This window comes from Mauremys reevesii, linkage group 3 (assembly GCF_016161935.1).
Source record: "Mauremys reevesii isolate NIE-2019 linkage group 3, ASM1616193v1, whole genome shotgun sequence".
Lineage (NCBI taxonomy): Eukaryota > Metazoa > Chordata > Testudines > Geoemydidae > Mauremys > Mauremys reevesii.
In genome coordinates, this window is record NC_052625.1 from 49,189,436 (window position 1) to 49,213,000 (window position 23,565).

The 23,565-nt window shown below is 41.4% G+C and overlaps 1 protein-coding gene across 1 annotated transcript in view; it reads left to right on the forward strand.

Moving 5' to 3' along the window:
* Positions 1 to 23,565, forward strand: part of USH2A (usherin) — a 577,940-nt gene that overhangs the window by 306,635 nt on the left and 247,740 nt on the right. The window contains exons 33-35 of the mRNA XM_039530373.1: positions 14,415 to 14,574; positions 15,120 to 15,291; positions 19,991 to 20,138. Of these exons, the coding sequence (XP_039386307.1) occupies positions 14,415 to 14,574; positions 15,120 to 15,291; positions 19,991 to 20,138 (480 nt within the window). The remainder of the gene's footprint in view (positions 1 to 14,414; positions 14,575 to 15,119; positions 15,292 to 19,990; positions 20,139 to 23,565) is intronic.

Here is a 23,565-nt window from a genome sequence, read left to right on the forward strand (position 1 = left end):
TCACTGTGACACAGACTATAGACTTAATAGGAACCACTCTAGATTCAATCATGGTGAGAGATTATCTGCCGGAGGACAGGTTTTGAGTGACCTGATAGGCCAGGTTGTATGCAACCCTTTAGCTTCAATCAGAATTCCGCCCCCCCCCCCGCCCCCCCGTTCTGGTGCACATAGCTTCATGCACTTATGTTACTGCATTCACCGGACTTTGGCTATGGTGCCTTCAGATGTGGCTCCTCATTGTGTATTCACCAACCAAACACAACATGAATACCATTTATTCCAGAGTAACAGCTTCTCTAATGTCATGGCAGGATCCTCATCGGGTGTCTGTGGGCTTCCCCTTCCTGCTATCCTCACCAGACAAGATGATTGTTACAGATACTCTTTCTTAGGCTGAGAAGCACATATAGACAGCCGTATGGCCCAGGGCACTTGGACACCTCAAGAGGCCAGGATGCACATTAACATTCGGGAACTCTGGATAGTTTGGAAAGCTTGTAAAGTCTTTCTGCAGTTCAAAGAGTCCCTCCATGTCCTCATAATGTCAGACAATGTGACATCCATCTTTTACATCAACAAACAGTGAGGAGAAGAGTTGGCGTTCCCCTGAGACCTCTTTCACTTAGTTCCCCAAAAATTCAGTTTGACTTCAGTCTCATTCCTCAGGTTCCTTTATTTGGCATACAGCAAAGCTATGCTGAGTTGATCAGGCTCAAGCATAGGGGATGGGTATAGGACATACCACATTTACACAGAAAACCTCTTCCTTTATATACATTTACACATTACATTTGCATTTACAATACATTTCATCACAAATTTGGGGATTGACTTGGTTATTTTGCAGAAACTAATCCCTGTACAACATGCTTTATCCACACATTGTCCATGTACATCTTACTTTTTACCTTATTTTATGTTCCAGGCTTATCTTGTTCATTGTTGTTTTGTCCATTGTAAATGGGTCTGTGGTGAAGAAGAGAACCCACCCACCAGCACAGAAGGGGTTAAAGAGAGCCTGTGGGCCCAGCTAGCAGCCAATGTCTGGCCTGAAGGGGAGAGAAAAGGAGGGAGCCTGGCTCAGTTCAGGGCTCATTGGTGAAGAGGAGGAGCTAGCTACGTCCCTACCTGAGGGGAAGGATCACTAGCCTGCCAGCCAAGGCAGCCACCAGGAACCAAGCACTGTCTTCCTGGCCAAAGGAGACTGAGAGAGAGGACTAGGAGCACCCAGCCTAAGAGGAACCTGGGTGACTGAAGTCATGGGGGCACTGTGGGGTTCTGACCCCACCAGACTTACATCTGCCTCACCTGGAGGACCACAACAGGTTGACCAGGGGGTGCTACTAGAGATAAGCCACCAGAACTTGGACTATAGGGGCCAGGCCCCAGAAACTGCAGTAGGAAGTGGCCCAGGGCAATGGATGTAGACTCCCTGCTGAGAGGTCCCCTACTCTGGGCTGGGAGCCGGTGGACTGGGTGGGCCCAGATCTCCCTATTCCCTTGCCTTAAAGACTGAGACACTTTGACCACAGAAGAAGGGAGCCAGAATTCAAATACTCCAACCACTAGGCAACCTGGATGTCCAAGCCCCTGATATAGAGTCCCTGAGCATTCGCCCTTAATTTAGCTAGTACAGACATTTTGCCTTTTAGCTTACTGAACCATTTTCCTATTTTGGTTAGCACAGACATTCTGTTTCCAGACCGCTGCTCTGTTTACACCTTAATCCTGGCTTTCAAGATACAAGGCCTCACCTGTGCCTAATAACTCATGTCAAGCCAGCCGTACAAGAATCAAATCACATTGCTGGCAGCTTACCTTCCAGGGACACAAAATGTGCTAGCAGATGCCCTCAGCAGACATTTTGCCATCAATCATGAGTGGAAATTGTATGATTCAATAGTAAACAATATTTTCAGTCAGTGGGGGACTCCCAACTGGGATCTGTTCACCTCCCAACTGAACAAGAAATACAACACACATTGCTCCAGAGGTGCTCTAGGACTATACTCTCAGGACAATGTTCTTCTTCCCTAGTTGGGTCATCTCAGTTATGCTTTCCTCCTTTACCATGCCTACCTCACATCTTGGGACAGTTCATCAAGACAGTGCATGATCTTCATTGCTCCCTATTGGCCCGGACAAGTTTAGTTCCTGAACCTTCTATAGCCGTCATTCTGCCCTCCGATCACATCCAGTTGTTTCCTGATCTCTTGACTAGGAGAGGAGCAGGATCCCAATTCTGAGACATTTTATCTCAAGACTTGGTTTTTAGATGGGAATCAACATTGGAACTTTCCCACTCAGAAGCCATACAAACCATACTTAATGACAGTGGAAAGAACTCCCCTGGGAAATCCTGGTCAGCTAAGTGGAAGCGTTTGTTTCTCTGGGCACATCAGAAGTGCCTATATCCCAAGTAAACAGATATTTCCTTCATTTTGGGCTATCTTCTTTCTCTCATAGTGGCTGGCTTTTCCCTCAGTTCTGTACAACTCTGTCTGGCAGCAATCAGTGCATGTCATCCACCAGCAGATGGGTATTCAATTTTCACTTACCTGTTGATTCTCAGATTCTTAAGGAGCCTAATCAGCACCTTTCCACCAGCAAGGAAGCCTACCCCTCTTTGGGACTTGAATCTTGGGTGCTGTCAGCTCTCATTAAACATCCCTTAGAGCCAACAGCTACATGTTCCATGGCTCACCGATGGATGAAAGTTGAATTCCTTGTGGCTATTCCTTCAGCCAGAAGGGTACATGAGTTGGGAGTCCTAATGGCAGATCCTGTATTCCATAAGGCCAAACTCTCTCTTTACGGCTACATCTGAAATTCATTCCAAAGGTGGATTTGGAGTTTCACATCAACCAGACAATCCACTTACCTGTGTTCTTTCTGAAACAGTATGCATCTGTGGAGGAGAGGAAGCTTCATTCCCTCAATGTACGACATGCTTTCACCTTTTACCTACAAAGGACAAAATTGATTAGAAAAGTCTCCCAGTTTATAGTTTATCACTATAGCAGGAAGAGTCCGAAGTCAAGCTGTTTCATCTCTGAGGATCTGTAAGTTGATCTCTGGTTATGTTTACACTTCCTCCCCCACAGGCGGTGAGGGCTCATTCTACAAGAGCACAAATGATATCTATAGCACGTCAACAAGTGCCTCTGGTTGACATTTGTAAAGCAGATATGTGGACTTTCATTAATATGTTTGTGAGATATTATGCTCTAGTACAGGATTTTGCTGCTGTGGCGTCCTTTGGGACAGGGGTCCTTCAAACAGCTCTGCCACCTACATCCTTGCACCCTCCTCCTTCTTGAGCATTGCTTGTCAGTAGAATAAACATAGGAACCAGTACTTGAGGAAGAAGAAGAAGAAGAGGAGGTTACTTACCTTATAGTAACTAGTGATTCTTTAAGATGTGTGCTCCTTATCTGTATTCCACTACCTAGCCTCCTTCCCCACTGCTTTGGGACCACACTTGGATTTGCAGTAGAGAAGGAACTGGAGGGCTGGTCGGCCCATCTAGCCCTTTAGCTCCTCTGCTGGAAGCATGAGGAGAGCAAGGACTCATGCACGGGCCAACAGACATGGCTTTCAAAATTCTCCAACTCAGATGCATAGGGCATGGGTGTAACCCACGGTGGAATACAGATAGGGACCTCACATCTAGAAGAACCTCCAGTTATTATAAGGTAAATAACCTCTTTTTTTTTCATCTTCCTTTTAAAAATCACAAGAGCATAAACTAAGTGTAGGCACCCTTTACTAGAAGGGCCTCTGAACGTTTTTTGGGAGTGTTCCAAGGAAAAGCCTGTGTGCTGTGATCTAGCCTTAGAGACTACAACTCCCATGATGCCTTTGGGGAAGGGGGGAAACTTCCTCATGCAGGGAGCGCAGGCGGTGGACTCCATTCTGGGAAAAGGGGTGAGATCACTGCTGTGGAGCTCTGTCCACACCAGGAGCTGCTGCTAGTAAGCCAGAAGTTGCTGCTGAGAAGCCTGCAGGGACTTTGATGGAGCAGGGAGCCTCAGAGGCTATTGGTGGCTTCACTGGAGTCAGAGCAGAGACTGTTGCTATGCCTAGAGCTGAGTGAGGGGGGCTGCAGTGAAGGAACTGAGAGTAACCCCCACTCTGGTTTGGGAGAGTACTTGCAGCGGAAGGGGCACAGCAGAGAGACTGAGTCTGAGGAGAGGCAGAGTGATCGACCCAGGACCTAGAGCTGCTGACATTTGGCCAGCTCCAATTTCAGAGGGGTTGTGCATTTTTTTGCCTTGGCTGGACTGATACACAGAACCAACAGAGTGCTGTCTCCAGCTGCAGATCTCCAAGCGCCCCCACGCAAGCATCTAGGACTCTGAAATCCAGAGGAGTGTTCACTGCGGGGTGGGGTAAATGGTGGCAGTGTAAATGCCAGTTACATAAGTTTCATTTATTACTGTATATTTTATTTGTTCATTGATTTTTTTCAGCTGCCCCGGGGATTTAAATTAGTGGTGACATAGAATCTTAGTTTGTTATACCCTGTTTCCTAAATAAGTGGAGGATGAGATGACAAAAACAAAGATTTGGGAAATTACCACATAACTATCTCAGGGAGGTGATTTTAAAAACAAATATTTGAGTCCCCATGGTCCCTCTGCACTGTTAACATCTTAGAAAAAGAATATTATACCTGTGTACTTCAAAAAGAATGATTATCCTGCTAGAAGAGAAAAATAATCTTTTGGTTTGAGCAGGTTGAGGAGGAAAGAAGCGCTACGCCTCTACTAGGAAAACATAGCAACTTATATGAAAATATTCAGTCATACTTGGACCAAGGACAGACCTCTGCAGGATATGTCCCCTTAGCCTGTCAATGAGCCATTGATAACTACTCTTTGAGTATGTTTTTTTCAACCCATTGTACACGTACCTTATAGTAATTTAATCTAGAGCAAACTAGGTGAATGCAGTCTAGTTACTACCACATGAGAGTACTAAATCAATGCTTTGAAGTCACTACAGATCAAAACATGTTAAGAGGACCCCTTATTTAAGGTTAATTTATTTCATTTCAGTGAGAGCTTTTGGGGAGGAAGGGTTGCTATCCTAGCACCTAGATACAGATCTCAGCCTTGCTCTGGCCATTTGTACCTTTCCAGCAAAGCGGTCATAAAACCATCTTAACCAGCCTCTGAAGATTTCTATGGCACAACCCTGTCCCACTTCATAACAGATATAGCTGAGGAAAAGTGGGTGTGGCCAGAGTGTCCTTGTAATTTGGTGATCCCTAGTTACTGTAATAGGGGTTCATAGACAGCCAGGATGCTGCTCTTAATTGTGGTAGGGACCAATAACTGGGCCTCAGTGTTTAAATAATATGGTGATTGGTGCTCTATAAATACTGAAAACAGATACCATACTATGACTTTTGCAGGTAATTAATGAGCTTTGTTGCATTTTTAGGAATATGCAGGAAGGGGAAGAGCTGTCATTGATACCCCAGGGGCAGAGACAGATAATACAGTTGTGATACATCTCTTTTTAGGGGGACAAGGTGGATGAGGTAACATCTTTTATTGGACCAACTTCTGTTGGTGAGAGAGACAAGTTTTTGAACTTACAAAGACCTCTTCTTCAGGTCGACTTTGTCTCTCTCAAATCCTGGGACCAACATGGCTACAACACTGCATACATCTTTTTTTAAGCATTCCCTTATTTTTTATTTTTGTATTGTGGTAAGGCATAAATGTCCTACCACGATTGGGGCCCCAGTGTGGTAGGTGATGTGGTTTATGGTCTGATGAGTTTACAATCTTTTTTGATAAAAGATGAAACAAGTAAATGTAAGAAACAGAAGGGGAAAAAAGGAGAAGCAAGGATGAGGGTAACAGTAATAAGATGAAGTAGTTACATATACAACTTGATTTGTAATTATTTGAAAGTTTTTCCACTTTTGTACTCTCTTAGCATGGTTACCTTTGTTGTGCTGCTAACAAAATCTTAGTTTCTATGTTTTATTTATTTCTGAAAGTGGTAATGGGATGACTTTTGTCTCAATTATTTTTCTGAGAATAACTCTGGGGTTCCTTTATACAAGTCACTTTGCAACCAAACCTCTCCTGCATCTCATTCATGCAAATTCTGATTTTTACAATTGCTGGCAAACATGGGTGTTGGGGGTGGGGGAGGGGTAATGTGGTTGATAGCAAAGTGTATTGCCAACCACAGCTTTCATTCTTCAGTACTAGGTAAAAAATAATATTGCATCCATTGCCATTGCATTATTTCTAAATGCTCTGAAAAGTGACTGTCTATAGTGGCATTGTTGTGTTGCATATTATCTTTCAATTACTACATGTTAAATTGGAAAAAGTTTAAAAGTAAAGTGATAAGTTTTTATTGACCCTGCAAACCGAGGGTCATTCTGTGTACTTTCAGAATAAAGCATTGATTCTGCTATCAGAATTTACATTGGTGGTTAATAAAAATAAGACATTTAGCAATCACTGTAGTTAGATTTACTATGATATTTAAGGTATTAAGTAAGTATTAGGAGTACCACAAATACCACCGTGTAATAGTACAGTGGTGTGCTAAATGTCAATGTTAATGCTATCCACTGTAGTTAACGATTCTGAGGATATGTGAGCCAGAAAAGAATCCATCTCACTGTATTGGCTCTGCAGTCATACAGAGGTAAAAGAGAGTTAAAATAACAATTTTGTCATAAAAGTAAATAATTGACTTAGAATATGCACATGGGTCAGTTTGTTATGTAAGAGGTGTTCCTACATAGTCATTCTTCTGACAATCTGGGCCTATCTGAGTTACTTATTTGCCAGGAAAGGGCGGAGGGACACTAGAAAGTGCTAAGAGTTAATCCACTTCTTGTCCTTGGCAGCACAGGAATCTGGTACTGAGTTCTGGTCCCGAACTTGGATTTCCTATTGCCACTTGAACCTTTTAGTTTATTTTGTTTTGATAAGTAGTACAAGAGATAAGAGAGCTATCATTGGGAAAGCATAATAATGAGTGTTGCATTCCGGGTTGCAATCCAGGCCCGTGAGGGGTGGTGTCAATGTCTGCCCTGCAACTTTGAGTGCCTCACAATGTTTTGCTGATGTAGCTCCCAGCTTGGGCCACTCGCAAACAGCCTACCAACATGAAGGTGACATCCTGAGTGTCTGTGTATAGCTGCAGCCCTGGTCCCGCAGCTCCAACCCTAGCAGCCTGCCAGCAACACACCAGTCACACTCTGGCTTCCACCAGCCTTCCTCACTGCTTGCAGGGTGACCCCCCAACACACTCTCAGTCCCAAATTTCCTCAAAAACGTGTGTTCTGCACTGGCCAGTCCTCTCATGGACAGTTCAGATATTAAAGATCCTTTGGCTCTGTAAAGGGTCAATATTCAACAGTTTGCTACTTTACCTAGAGTTACCAAACAATTCAGCTTAAACACTGCATTGGTTTAGATTAAAAAATAGAGCAAATTTATTAACAAAAGAAAATAAGATTTTAAGTGAATTCAAGTGTCAAGGTATTAGTCAGAAATGATTACAAGAGAAGTAAAGATAAAACACTTTCTAGTATCTTAAAACTTAACAAGCTAGACTTGGTTCAAGGTAAAATCCTTACCACATGTTTCCAGCAACATGGCTGACAACATTCTCAGGTCAGAATATCCCCCCAAAGTCAAAGGGCTGGTTCCTTTGTTGTCTTAGGTAAGAGAGAGAGTGAGTGCTGGGAGCTTCTGCCCCTTTCTTGTATAGTCTGGTTAACCTTTGAAGTGCATTTTTCTGAGGGTTATGCCTCAAAGGAAAGTTTATGCAAACAGTAAAAAAGGCAACATGGAGTCTGATGGTGGTAGTGTTCTTTCTTCTCACCTGTGTTTGCTGAAATACAAATTTGCTTTATCTCCTGCCATCTCTTCTCTCTGCTGTGTCAAGGACCCTGTTTACTATTTATAAGTAAATTGAGTTAAACCCATATTTCTTCTGCAAGATGCTTCTGCCTGGGCAGGGTCCCTTCCAACCCTGATATTCTATGATTCTATGCTTTCCGTCACAATGAGCATTTGTCATTATTTTAAAACAATACAAGTGTGGCGGGTTGGACCCCCCTTCTGCGTGCCACCTGATGTACTGGGATTTCACTGAGCCTCCCCTGCTCAATCAGCCTGGGTTCCCTCTCCCTGCTTTGTTGAGTTAGACTCTCTGGGCTCTTTCAGCACACACACAGGTAGGGCCACACCCTGCTGCAGACACAGACTGAAGTCAGCTCTGTATGAGAGGACTCTCCCAACACCAGGGGTGGCTCCAGGCACCAGCACGCCAAGCGCGTGCTTGGGGCAGCAAGCCACTGGGGGTGCTCTGCCGGTCGCTGCAAGGGTGGCAGCAGGCTGCCTTCGGTGGCATGCCTGCGGAGGGTCCGCTGGTCCCGCGGCTTCGGTGGACCTCCCACAGGCAAGCCGCCAAAGGCAGCCTGCCTGCCGTGCTTGAGGCAGCAAAATGCCTAGAGCCGCCCCTGCCCAGCACTCACGTGCACACCCCTTTTTCAGAGATAAACCCAAAATAATACTGTCTTGTGCTGTATAGAAAAATCTGCACAGCGCAAGCTCATAAAAAACTGCCCTCTTTCTCAATGTGAAGAGAGATGTGCACACTTCTTGCCTCCCCAGTTAGAAATTACATAAACTGGATTTTATTATAAACAAAAAATAAGTTTATTAATTACCAGAGGTGGATTTTAAGTGAATATAAGAGATAACAGACAGAACAAAGCAGATTCCTAAGCAAATGAAACCCAACACACAAATTAAGCTAGTTTCACTAAAGAAATTGGTTACAAATAGTATTTCTCACCCAAGATATTGTTGCAGGCAGATTACAGAAAGTCTTGAAAGGGAGCTGCACTGGTCTCCTTCTTGAGATCTCATGTACTCACAAGCTAGATGCCCTTCCAGGTTGCATTCAACCCTTCTCTCCTCAGTTCAGTTCTTCCTTCCAGGTGTATTTTCAGTGTTTCTTTGCGTGGGGAGGCAGAGTTGAACCATGATGATGTCATTCCTCTGCCTTATATAGCTCTTGTATAAGGCGGGAACCCTTTGTCTTCTAGTGGAAAACCACTGGCATTCCAAAAGGGGATGAGGGGTATCCAGTAGCAGGTGACTCGGACCCATGTCTCTGCAGGGCTGTGGTAGCCATTGCTCGTAAGCTATCTCCAGGGTCCACAGGAAGACTAAGCTCTTTCACAGTCCATTGTCTCTGCTAATGGCCTATTAGCCCTGTCTGGCTTTTCCATTGTTGTACCTGAAGGGCTGGTTGGGGGTGACACCCAAAGTAACACATTTGAAATACTGATACATAGTTAATACGCCTAACTTCAGATACAGAAATGTTACAGGCATACAAATTGGATAATCACATTCATTAAATCATAACCTTTCCAATGATATCTCACATGAGCCATCTTGCATAAAGTATATCTCAGTTATGTCATATTCGTATCATAAACATATTTTCATAAAGAATATGGAGTGAAACATCACCACAGGGTCATTACACTGTAGGTGAAGAACATAACAAACTCCAAAGCAGAAGACGCAATAGCTTTAATTTTCTAATGTGAGAGTGAGTAACATCATAAAAATTCTTCGGTTTCTGCTGAGAGTTAAAAGAAAATCATTCCCTCCTTATTGGGTTCATTTTGTAAATTGAGATCAATGAAATTCGTCCAACAGCAGCTTGAAATCAATCATAAAATAACATAATTCATGACCCCTATTGTAAATTATAGTTTGTTTGAAATTAATTGGTGAGGTTTCCATGCACTGGGATGCATTTCCTCATAACACATCTTCAGATATTGCTTGTGGATCCATTTTTAATGCATCTCAGAGTGATCTGTTTTTCATGTCCACAACTGCCTACATTTGATCTTATGCAAATAATTCAATCAAGCAAATGGAAAACAAGATGTTGTACTAGAGGGCCTTGACAAACAGTGGCCTTATAATTTTAAAGGCCCCACCATTTAAATTTGTTTGTACCTGCAGTTGTTCGAATCCATTGATCCATTATCAACCATGTAGTGTAGCGATCAACGGCTCGATGTCTAGTTGGTAGCCAGCATCAAGCGGAGTGCCCCAGGGGTCAGTCCTGGGGCAGGTTTTGTTCAACATCTTTATTAAGGATCTGGATGGTGGGATTAATTGCACCCTCAGCAATTTCGCAGATGACAAAAATACAATATCTTTAGAACAGTTTAATTTTAAGTGTGTTGCTTTCCAAGTCAGAACTACTATAAATTCACCCCAGGCTTTTCTCCTGGTTCCTGTCCATTCCATGCTTTTTCGTTTTGGGCTGATCCAGAGCCTGATGAAGTCAGTGAGAAACTTTCCATTGACTTCAATAGGCTTTGTATCAGGCCCTTAATTCTCTTCTTATTCTGCTTTCTTTGCATATTTTTTACCATTCTCTTCCTTACTTTTTGATGGTTTTTTTTTCTTTGCCCTCTCTATGGGCAAAATCCTGAGTTCCTTAATTAATCACTGAGCCAATGAAAAGGAATGAGTGAAAATCTAGTAGGGACCTCACAGCTGGGCTGTAGTTACATCTGTCTTTCTCTACATTCATCTACCTCACTTCTTATTCAATCTTTCCCCTCTTAGCTCCATTTCTATCCCTCACCACGCTGTTTCTTTCCTTTCCTGCTATTTCACCCTTTCCTCACCTCTTCTCTTTCTGCTTCTCTTTTTTTACTACTAATTCCATTTCAGGCACTCTGATACTTATGGTGATAGGGGGCCTGTAGACGGGTCAGACTCACCCCTGCAGTGCCTCCTGCTGGTGACTCCGGGAATTAGCTCTGCTGCAGCACAGAGCGCCCTCTGCAGGCTGGTGATCCGCCTGTCCTCAGGCCCCCGTGTCCCTCCCTGGACTCAGTGCCCTTTTACATGGGGTGCTGCCCCCTGGCAGTAACCCCTTTTCTCTCAGGGCTTCCCCTTCTCAGGGAACCCCCACCCTCTATCCCTACCTTGCCTCAGTGTATGGCTACTGCCAGTCATTGTCTAGCCCCCGCGCCCTGGGGCAGACTTCAGTATCAGCCAATGCATCACTGGCAAGGAGGGTTTGGACCTGCTGCTTTGGCCTACCCCTGGGCTGTCCTCTGCAACCCCCAGTATCTGTTAGCCCTCTGCTAGGCCGCAGCCTGGGGCTTTCCAGGCTGGAGCTCCCCAGCCTTTCCCCAGCCCTGCTTCACTCAGGTATCCAGTCTCAAGCTCCCTGCAGCTAGGCCCTTCTCTCTCTGAAGGCAGAGAGAGACTCTCGTACTTCTGGCTTCCCTGGCCTTTTATAGGGCCAGCTGTCGCTCAGTTTGGGGCGTGGCCTCACCTGCAGCCACTTCCTCAATCAACCCAGCCTAAAGGCTGCTTTCTCGAGCCTCGGCCCCTTCCCAGGGCTGTTTTTAACCCCTTCAGGGTCGGAGCAGGGGTCCACCCTGCTACAGGGCCCATATAGGTTTCTTAGGGCTTGTCTTCACTAGCAAAGTTAGTGCTGCCACGGCAGCTTTAACGTGGCTGTGTAGTCGCGGCACCAGCGCTGAGAGAGAGCTCTCCCAGCGCTCTAAAAAAACTACCTCCACCGGGGGGCGGGACGACACTGGTGCACTGTCTACACTGCCACTTTATAGTGCTGAAACTTGCAGCGCTCAGAGGGGAGTTTTTTCATACCCCTGGGCGAGAAAGTTGCAGTGCTGTAAAGTGGCAGTGTAGACAAGGCCTTAGGTAGGTAGACAGATGTGCCTTTCTTCTCCCAATCTCTTAATTCTTTCACAAGTATCTTCTTCTTTAAACCTGAATGGGCACTTTTGGGAACCTCATATCCCAGGAATGTCTATTTAACTTAGGAAGAAGAGATGAACAGATGTATTCATGCAGTAGAACATTTCTGCACAAGTGTTTATTTTTAATGATCAAACTGCCCTTTTGTATTTTAGATGCTGCTTCCATTCTGCAACTCTTACTCATACAATTAGTTTCATTAACATTAATTAGTATGAATGGACTAAGGTAAATGCATGTATGTTGCAGGATTTAAAAAAAAATGGTAGACAAGTATTCATCATTCATTTTTAACAATTTCCAGAAATAAACAGGAAAACATTTACTGCCTGTACGTACAATGGCACAAAACTCCTGATTATACTCCTGAATAGGCTCAAAATCCAAAAATCAGGGACTGGGAACATAGTGTTTTTGATGGTAGGGCACTAGCTGTGGACTTCCTCCCAGATAGGGTGACCAGATGTCCCGATTTTATAGGGACAGTCCCGATATTTGGGGCTTTTTTTAATATGGGATCCTATTACCCCCACCCCCTCCCGATTTTACACACTTGCTATCTGTTCACCCTACTCCCAGAAGATGTAATGGTGTACTATTTTGATAAAGCATTTTCCCCAGGAACAATGCTGCTTAAAATAGTGGGGGGCGGAATAGGGGGAGCAGGCACAAAAACTATCCCCAACATCTGCCCGAGAAAATCATACTCCTCTGCCCTGCGAGAAAGGAAAGGGAGACATATGCCTCCAACCAGACCACTGAGATTTTGTGTTTTCTGTAGAGTCCATGGAGAGAGGCTCCCCAGGAAAGTCTCGGACAGATTAGAGAGGCAGGGATGTGAACTAAGTAAAGTCCTTATGCTGTTTATTTCTTATTTTTTAAATTGAATTGCTGCTGCTCATCCGTTTCTCAGCCCAGGATTTGGTGTGTCACAGGTCACTTTCCTCTGAGTCACACCCCAGGCATTTCCCTGCAGTCCCCACCCTTATTTGGTATTGTTCCTGTCATGGTAGCAGCAGGAAATATGGGAATCAGGGAAGCAGGAGCTCATGATGGTGATCCAGCTGGTGTAGTATGTGGAGTTTGCTTTCTCTGCTTACTGAGCCAGTCTGAGAGCCTGCTCTGGAGTGCAATTCCCTCTCTCACTCACTCAAACACTGCTTAACCCTGGAAGAATCAGACCCGTTATGTTTTAAACGTGTCACAATGTTGCACATATTTTTTGATGATTTTTTCTTTAGTTTTGAATATTTTTTTTTAAAACTCGCGGTTTGCCCTGTGCTTAATGGGAATCATATCCGCTTAACTGATGGTTTTCAGTTTGCAATAAAAACACAGGATTTGGTTCTTCTCTCACATTGATGTGAGTCAGGAACAATTCCAGCACAGCCAGTGAAATTACATCAGTATAAAACTAGAGTTAGAGGAAAGACAGGTCCACAGCATTCTGTTTCTGAAGTATTTTTATTGTTTTTTACTTAGCTTGCATGTACAAATATATACAAAATAATAATAGTTTAATGTTATTTTATGTTTATTCCATATTATATGTTTAATTCATTCTGGGATACTTGTATTTGTTACAGCTTGCATGCAGAAAATTCAGAAAATTTCTGGGATGTTAAAAAATATGCATTAACATAAAACATGATTTTTTTTCATATGGATCATGCTATTGCCAAAATCTCAATTTTGCACCCATCATTGAAGGACTTGCTGAGTAAAACAAACTATTATTAATCTAAAAAATATAAATAAAATTTCAGCAAATTATCTTTATAATTGTTGAATATTCTTTTAATAGCGCTTTCCTTGTCAAACAGTGAATTGTCAGTAAAGCCAGTTGTCTTACAATAGCCAGATGTGTAAAACTGAAATACCTTTATAACATTTAATTAGCAAGGAAGCTAAGTTTTCTCCAGGAGAGTTTGTAAAGCAGTTCAAATCTACCTTAGAGCTAACTTTAGCAACTGTTGTGCTGTTATACTAATCAGACTGGTTTAGGTTGGAAAAAGTACACTTTATAGCTATGCGTTGTTCATGAAGCTATGGGGAAATATCCAATGTGTAGAGCCTATGCCAGTTTATAAATTAATGATGTCCACAACAATGCTTTTCTTGAGTTCATTTCACATACAGTGAAATGTTGTATAGGATGAATCATCATATTTATTGATACTTAACACTGATGTGATGGATAACAGTTTCTTGGAAAAAATAATCCGGCTGTATCAATCAACCTGTGTCTGTGTGTGTCTTAAATATATATAATTAATTTGATGTGATTTAATCATCTGAGAAATATCAGATTGATTTGCTTTGTATTGGTGCTGAATATTGCAGCGTACTTAGTGGCTGCATTGTGTAATGGAGCCATCAAAAACAAACTGAGTTCTGCAATCATGTTATTAGTCAGGATTTGTAATGGCCTGACATTCAGAACAAACAAATACCAAATCTGAGACATTTAGGAAGGGAAGATTTCTCACACCCATCTTTTTTGGATTCAATACATTATTAAGCTAAATAAAAACAAGATTTAAAAAAGTACAGTCTGAAGTAAATTCTTATTTCCCTTTTTCATAGATTTAGCAGTTTTTACGCTGCACCAGTTCTTGCTCACTGCATGCACGCTTGTTGGCTGTACAAACAGTTCCCAGGTCACCTTGTATACAGCACAGCTGCCACCAACTCACGTAGATGCCCCAGTCCTGACTGCTTTGGATTCCAGAACGATATATGTACAGTAAGTACAGGTTTTCTCTTTCCTGACAGCACAATGGTGTATCCGTTTATGCAAGAATCCCAGTGAGTTCAATCAGGGAAAGGGTTTGTGACATAAAATTAAATTTATTATGATTAAATGCACAGAAGTGATTAGTTTAGTGGTTCTGCGAACCTTTGATTATCACTTGCCAACTTAATTTCCATTTTGTCTTTACGCAATCAGGATAACCTACATATGGGCATAGCCTCAGTGCAAACTTCAGTGCAGGAAAAATGTGCTGGTGATATGACAGTTTTGTAGCTCTTACATTACATGTGTTGTTGTAATCATTTATCTATTGAGTACAAATATTGCATTAAAGAAGTCTTTAAAAAAGTACTTTCTCTTTTAGACAGCTACATAGAAGACAGCTTTAATGTGTGGTTGATCATTTTCAGTACTTTTAATTTGATTTGGTTTTACAGTTGTACAAATATATGTTCAAACTCATTTTAAAAAACTCCATATTTCAATTATAATGTGAATCATGATTGAATATAATGGTGTGTTGCTTTTATTTCCAGATGGAAAGAACCAGTAGAAGCAAATGGAATTCTGAACTGCTATATATTGTATATGGCCAGTAGTGAGCAGAATTTTACAAATTGGAACATAATCTATAACAACACAGAGCTTTTTCTGGATTACACTATCTGGCAGCTTTTCCCGGGTACTGAATACCTCATAAAGCTAGCTGTAAGTTTTAAAGACCTGCAATGGGAGAGAAAAATGGTGAAATTCACTCTGTTTATTGTTAACACCTCATATTCATAAATATCTCATTTGGCCATGTTATTTAACCTCTTTATTTTTTTGATCTAAAGGCAGTCAGAAAGAGTAAAAATAACAAATGCTCAACATCAGCAATGATCTTGCATCCAATACAGGGCTACAGGGAATTATTTCATTTGTTCAATGACCAGGTTTTGTCTAAAATATTGTAGATATTTTATAAAAGGGAAGCTCAAAAGCAACTAAGAGATTTAGGAGCACAAGTCCCATTGATTTTCAAGAGCAGAATATTTAAATTGGCCACCTAAAGCTTCACATCTGTTCAGATCTTGCTCCAAGAGAGCCTTACCTTTCACCATAAACAAAGGAGTGTGTTCGGGTGACACATAAATAGTTTATGCAGAAAAAAATAGAAGCTTTTTTTGTTTGATTTTTAAGTCTTTTAAAAGACCTTGATATTTTCATTATAGTTTTTGTTCAGTAGTTTCTTTTGTTTTTTGACGAAATAGAACACTTTGGGTTTAATAGCACAACAGAAAACATCTGAATATAAACATGAGATTGTCCCTATTTGTTTTAAATACACTCTTCATTTTATAGCAATACTATATAAGGATATTTGCTTTGATAAATGCCATAGAAAAATATTCTGCCCTTGATTATGAATAAATTTACATTTATGTAGACTCTGTGTATGCATTCATTTTACTTTAACATGCTTTGAATGTTCTAAATAGTATACCACAAAGAAAATAAACTACCTTCAAGTAACAAGGAATTGACTCAAACCCGCAAAACCAAGGACATTCAGTTTAATTAAGGCTAAGAAACCATTTTGGATTGAACTGCTTTGTGACTAGGCATTTTAGCCCAGTAAATTGTATGGCATGTAGAAACACAATGTCCAAAATCTACAGAAAATTAGTGTGTCATGGGGTTTTGTTTTTGCCTGATTGACATTAAGGGGTAGTTTAGAGTTAATTTACATACATGACACATGTTTTTTAGAAGCCCGGTTATCATCTTTATGTTCTCTCTTTAAGTACTCCCCTGGAAAGTCTCTTGTACGGCCAAGTTGTCTTTCTGGCCAAGAAATATGGCTGACTTTGAAGCTCATCAGTTACATTCCTGTGCTAGCCAGGGTGTTGTGTGTATGTGAGAGAGACATGTTGGCTCAGTACAGGGGTAACTGGGTGAAATGTGATGGCATGTGATTTGCAGGCAATCACACTAGACGGCCTTAATGAATCTGTGAATGAAGTCAGAAGCTCCATTTTGTTCAAGTGATGGAGTATGCTACCTCCCTAATGGACTTGATCCCTGTGTATCTGGAAACACAGAACTGGTTTGGAATCCACACTTAAGGCTCAGACCTACATAGTGCTGTCTGTTCTTGTGAGGTGCTTAGCATGCTCATCTCCCAGTGATTCTATGGGAGCTGATGGTACTTGGCACCTCAGAAGAATGCTCAGCACCTTGCAGGACTGTGGCTTTAGAACACTTTAGCCACTGTGCTTCCAGTCCAAATATAGTGTGTGTTTAGAATAAGCTATCACCGTGTTAACATGAATATATTAAAACAAGTAATGAAAAAGTTATTGGTTGTGTTCAGTCACTGATTTTCAAAAAGGAATGACCCTACTTTTTAGTACACTTAAGGGAACAAACTCATATTATGTAGTGATTTCATCTGCAAAACAAGAGCAACATGTTCAAAGGCGATTTAAGAATTTAGGACATATGGCCCATTGAAAGCCAATAAGATTTAGACTTCTAAGTCACTTTTGAAAATAGGACTTAGGCTCGCAGGTCACTGAAGTACTTTTGAAAATTTTTGACAGAACTTTTGAGTGCAAATGCCTAATAGCATGGTACATGGTTCTAGAAATACTTCAGCACATTAGAATGAATTAATGTGGAACACGCCACATTTTAAATGTGAATGGCCTTGCTTTTATTGATTTATGTCATGGACCATATACATAGCCGCCTGAGCTGCAAAAGTCATGGATCCATGTTGTCAAAAATGCACGTATAGTCACAGGAAAGGCAGGCCTGATATGGAGGACCACAAAACAAAAATGCCCCTGTGCCACAACTGAGAATACTGGAACCAGCGAGGGAGTGAAGAACTCAGGAAAATGAGCTCTCTGACACCTTGTACTTGTGGTAGGCTTGCTTCTTAAGTTCTTCATGAAGCTAGTAGGTATTAATCCATCTCATGGATAGTGTGTGGCTGTGGGTGGGGGACAGACACATTGTGGTTCAATCCCTGAAATTTTTTTCTAATCAACATTACCAAAATTTTTCTGGATATTTAAGATAGTGCTAGTGGGGAAATCTTCTGGCAGTGAGACGTTCAGGGACCTCTTCCCTTCTCTCTGTCTCTCATTTTCTCTCTCTCTTTAAAAAACATTTGAGGGTGAGCCACATAGTCCCATTTCATGCTTTTCCTGGCTGACTGGAAAAAGAAAGCAGGCAGCAATTGGGGAATACAATGCACCTGGGCTGTTACTGCTTTAAGCTTCTTCCTCAAGAGATTGAATGTTAATCAGCTGACTAAGAACCTGATGTGTCACATGATCAGTGGCTTCCCGCTAATACAGGGCTTGATCTAAAGCCCATTGGAGTTACTGGCAATCGTTCCATGGACTACAGTGGACGTTAGTACAGACCCATAATTTCTAAGACCCAGTGCATAGGAAAGGATCTGCACAGATTGCCTAAAGAGGTGTATCATGGTCACCAAAACTGGGATATTTCATACTTGAATTGTGAGTGTCAGCTACAGCTGTGGTGTGGAAGAAGCCCATGGAGCTTCTGTTGGAGAGGAGTACTAGAGACTAATTTCTGCCAGATTGAGCCCACAAATCTGAATGGTAAAGGAAAAGGATAAAACAATTTAAATTCAAAGCTGACCTAGCTGAAAATTGATATACCATAATCTGTTGAAGAAAGTCCTCTAAAATCAATTAAATATCTGTATTTTACACCATCTCATTGGAGTAAACACGAATTTTGGAATTTTCTGGAAACCATGGTTTGTTCTTTTGTATTCCCTTTGGAGGGCAAGTTGAACATTGTGCTCAAATTCTGAAGTTGCTCTGGACTGCAGAATTCCCAGTGAAATGAATACATCCTGTGTGCATACGACACAGCCTGAATGGGCAACTCTCTGATGACCTGTTTATGCTCCTGTTGACATTGCTGATGTTGTGAGTGAACAGAGCAGGAAATGATTATGAAAGCAGATTAATTCCTTCCCATTTTAAAACACAGAGGAAAGTGAGGAAATCTGTGCACAATGGTTTCAAATGGAATTATTCCATTTTGAAAGGAAATCTGACTGCCATGAGTGCTCATTGGGAGCAAGATCAGGTCTCTTGTTTTTATTTGGGGACTGATACTGCAAGCAGGACTACTCACATTCTTAGACACTTTGTCTATTCCCATTTCCAATGAGGCTACTCGCATAAAGTTAAGAACATGGGAAAATCTTTGCAGGATTGGGGCCCTAATTTGTTGTCTTATTACTTTTCATTTTTCAAATTAAAAACATTGTCTGTTGAAATGCTTGTATGTTAACACGACAGACTTTAAAATGGCTTCCTTATAGGCTTTTCAAAATGTTGATTGCATAAATGCTTATTTACTAACATTTCAAAATGCTTTCAGTGTGGTTTATTAGGTAAATACTTAACTGAGTTTCTAAAAACCAAACAAAACCCCCTCTGATTTACTTAATCTACTACAGAGTCTACCAAATCCTGTGGCTTCTACTCCGATGAGAAGCCCTGGCTCCTGCTAATAGTCCCAATGCCAGTAATGGGGCTACCATGAGTAAGGGTTGCAGAATCAGGTCCACAGTTTATTGTATAAATATATAGGGAGAGAACATAAAAAAAGTCTATTATATAAGTTAATATGCACAGTTTCTTGTATGTCAAGAGTGTTGTCTCATGATCAAGCAAAATGTGAAAATCATGTAATGAGCTGATCTCTGCTGGCAACTAAAATACAAATGATTCGACCTCCTTATCCATTAAGATGCACTCAGCAACTGTTATATATTGATTTATTTTAAATTAATTTTTTCACTTTTTAATTGCACTTGAAAACTACTAGTCAGTGTGCTCCCGTGAAGTACAAGAATATCTTGATGGTAATTTCTTTTTCCTGTGGCTATTCATTGAAAGATATATTTTTTCTTTCTAAGTGCAGCACTAGCCAGTCAGTATTTTCCCTGTCTGAAGGTTCTGAGTGCACATTATTCAATTACAAGAAGAGTTGTGCTACTGTAAATGATATATACTGTACATATATACTGTAATTTTCTTTAACTATTGCAGTCAGAGCAATGGAATTTTAATCATCAATGGAATTTTAATCATCAAATTTAAAATACTGTAAGTTCAGCATTAGTGTTAGGTTTCATCCTTACGGTACCTAAAGACTATCTAAAAGATACATGTAATCAAGTAGGATATTTTTTATATGAGGGAATATCTTTATTTCAGGAGTGGGGGGAAAGCCCTATACGATTGTGAAAAGTGCATGCCTTCCTGTGGAGTAAAATTACAAATCTTTACAAAAATTGATTTCTCGCCTTTTTATTTTGGCATCACTTTGAAGTATATTTATTTGCTGTGTTTGATATTTTAAGGCTTGCACTGGAGGTGGATGTACAATAAGTGAAGCAAGTGTAGCTATAACAGATGAGAGTACACCAGAAGGTGTTCCTGCTCCAAAAGCTCAGTCATATTCATCTGACTCCTTTAACATCTCATGGACTAAGCCCGAGTATCCGAATGGTAAGTGAACTCTTTTAGCCTCAAGTTAAAAAGATGATTAGTAAAGGTAAATTAATATTCTAAATGGCAGCTTATATGTGGTGCTTAATTTTTAATGATCATTTTAGCACATAAAATACCTGAGATAGTATCACTGTCTGTAGCTAGGAGATTGTGGCTTTCAACCTAGCACATAATTTCAGTAGCTCAAAAGTGCTCCCTTTTGATACTTCTTGTGTATTGCATCTTATTGCTTAATGTTTTCCAGAACAACTTAGCTGACAAAAGGGTATTCTTTGAGCATGATCGTATAGGGTCTGCATTGTACCTTCTAATAAAGCATTCATTTTTGATACAAATAATATTTTTAATTATCAGATTAATTCCTTAATATACTTGCTCTTATCTTTTTGTATTTGTTCTTAAAAATCATTTCATTCTATGTACTCACCTTGAGAGAGAGAATACACCTGCACTGGTGTGGAAGTTTGATAATACAATTATTATAATTTGGACCATTTTCTCTGTGTGTTATGTACATGTCTTAACTTTTAGGGCAATTCGATATTTTTAAAGATATGAAAATGGGACTTTCATTTCCCTGATTACATAGCTTTATGCCTATCCCATTCAAGTAGAAACATAGAAAGGTACCCAGAAATCACTGAAACTCAGTGCAAAACATTGAAAAGAATTGATATATTATTATGCCTTTTGTAATCAAAATATAACACTGATACATATCAAGTATTATGAATTGTAAAATAACGTGAATTTCATTTTTCCTCATGCAAGTTTGCCTCTGATTCCTGTTTTAGAACAACATACCCAATACCCATATATTTTGGTTTCAAAGGTTTAGATTTTTAAAGGTATTTAGGTGTTGCAGTACTCAGAGATGCTCCTATATGCCTAAATCTCTTTGGAAAATGAGCGCTATGCTCCTTAAATCAGTTCAGCATTGCAATGCTGAGAACCACATCACCTCCTTACCTTTAATAATGTGGGCCAAAGCACTTTGAGCAAAATATAAGTAATTAGGAATTTTTAAGATTTATTTTTTAATATTTTGTATTGTCAGACTTGCTTTAGATGTGGAAGAAAATGTTCACAGGCCATTCGTATGGTTTAGGTTACCATTCCTTTTGTACTGTTAATTTTTTTTATTATTTATGATCATGTGGGCCTGATCCTGCAACATTCTTTGTGGCCCAATAAGGCACTGAACTCTTATTGAATGCCATCAATGTATTTGATACAAAACTTAGAGGAAGAAATAGGAGGAAAAATGTAAACCACTTATGTGACTTTGGGCCTCAGTCCCACTGATTTTTTGATGGGACGTTTTTGATAATTCTACCCGTTGTACCCCTGTCACGTAGAGCTTGCAGTCAAGGATCCAGTCCTGCTATTCTTGCTCTGTTAAAACTTTGACTGAAGTCAATGGGAGTTTCAGTTCATTTGGAAGGCAGGATCAGGCCTTATGTTTTTAGTTAATCAGTCTCCATCACATTTTATTTAAATTGCGTGGAAAATGATTGGATGGTTGGGAGGAGATGGCTACAATATACACAGACCTTAGGCTGTTTCTACTACAGCAATTATTGTTTGTAGTATGGCTCAGTTTTCACCCTAAGACCACAATATATGGTTGGGTACGAAAGCTATGGAACCAAACACAGACCTAGTAAATGCTTTGGGGAGTTCCACAGTGATTGGAGGATAGAAGTCTTCTATCCCCAGTCCCAATCAGCCCTTGGAGGCTGAAGGCTTCAGGAGCTTTTGTGACTCACTGTCCTAGTCAGAGGAGCTTTGGCCAGTGTGTATATGCAGTTGCACCCCAAAAATCCTTCCTGGAGCCTGCTCTTCCACCTCAACCTCCTGGAGCTGTGCTCCACAGCACACAAGGATCCTCCCATGTGTGCTTCTCCTTCTTTTCCTGAGCCCTGCACAATAGAACTGTATAATTTCCACTGTTTTCAGAGCCTTCTATGGCTAAGGAGTCAGCATGGGTGGTTTTTACCCTTGGCAGGGAAAGGCTCTATACAGAGGTGTAGATGCTGCAGATGTTGCTGGCAGAGGAATGCTGGGGTGGTGGAGTGGGTGAGGGGTGTAGAGAAGGGCTGCTCTATGGTCAAAGTGAGCAGCCAGACTTAGCCAGAATCCCTCCTGTCCGCTCCTGGAGAGAGAATACTAGACTGGTAGCCCTGCCGCAGTGTGAACTGCTGTGCTTCCCTCTTTTCTTTTCATTGGCTGGCTAGAAGAAGAAAGAGGTGCTACCCCTTTTCAGGCAGCTGGCACCCACAGGGGTGTTAGCAGGGAGCAGGGCCTGTACTCCTTTGCCACACTGTAGTTGTCACTTGCACTGCGGTGAAGGGGTCACCTCCTTTGTCCATCCATTGAGGGACTAACTAGTCTGGGCCTGAATCCTGATGGGAATTTTGTTCCTTCTTTTCTATCTTTGTCTTATTTTTGGAAGGCTAATTGAAAACACAACTGTGTTATCTCAGGAAACTTTGAGTCATCCAGGAGCTCTGTGTTACACATTTTCAACAAATCTTTTGGGCTGGTTAGTGAACACGTCATTCAGTAACAATAGTTGTGCCAGCATTTTCAAATTGTGTTGTAGGTTAAAAAAGATCACAGGTGAAAGGGGTCTTAGCTCAAGTCAAACAAGCGAAATAAACAGAACAGAGGCACTTTACTTTAGCCATTCCTGCTTCCCAGTATTAGCGTCTGCTCTGGCCTCTGCTCAGAGTTATAGGTTGAAAAGGTTGTAGGCTGGGCTCAGTCATTTTTTGTTTGCAGGGGCATGCATCCCATTTTCCTTTGATTCATTGATTCAGATCCCCCTGAATTTTGAGCTACTATATTTAAAGTAGCAAAACTCAATACAAACTACTGAGCTTGGCCTGGTTTCAGATGAAAACCACGAGAAACTGCCAAGGTTTGTATATATCCATCCTACACTATAAATTGGGATCTCCCTAGTAGATCTAAGGAGTCTCCTTTTATCTTCCCACTGGCTTCTACCCTAAATGGGTTAAAGAATCATTACATCATGAGGACCCAGGAAATCCATTAGGTGCCAGTGAATGGAGTTGGGCAGGCAGACCGGCTGCTGCCTTTATGATATCCTTGGAATTAGATGGAGTCGACTTTGCTATTCCCTTGTAAGATGACAGATAAGGGATCGGCAACCTTTGGCATGCAGCCCATCAGGGAAATCTGCTGGCGGGCTGGGATGGTTTGTTTACCTGAAGCCGATTGCAGCTCCCACTGGCCGTGGTTCACCGTTCCAGGCCAGTGGGGGCTGCGGGAAGCAGCATGGGCCAAGGGATGTGCTGGCCGCTGCTTCCCACAACCCCCATTGGGCTGGAATGGCAAACCTCGGCCAGTGGAAGCTGTGATCGGCCTAACCTGCGGACACTGCCAGTAAACAAACTGT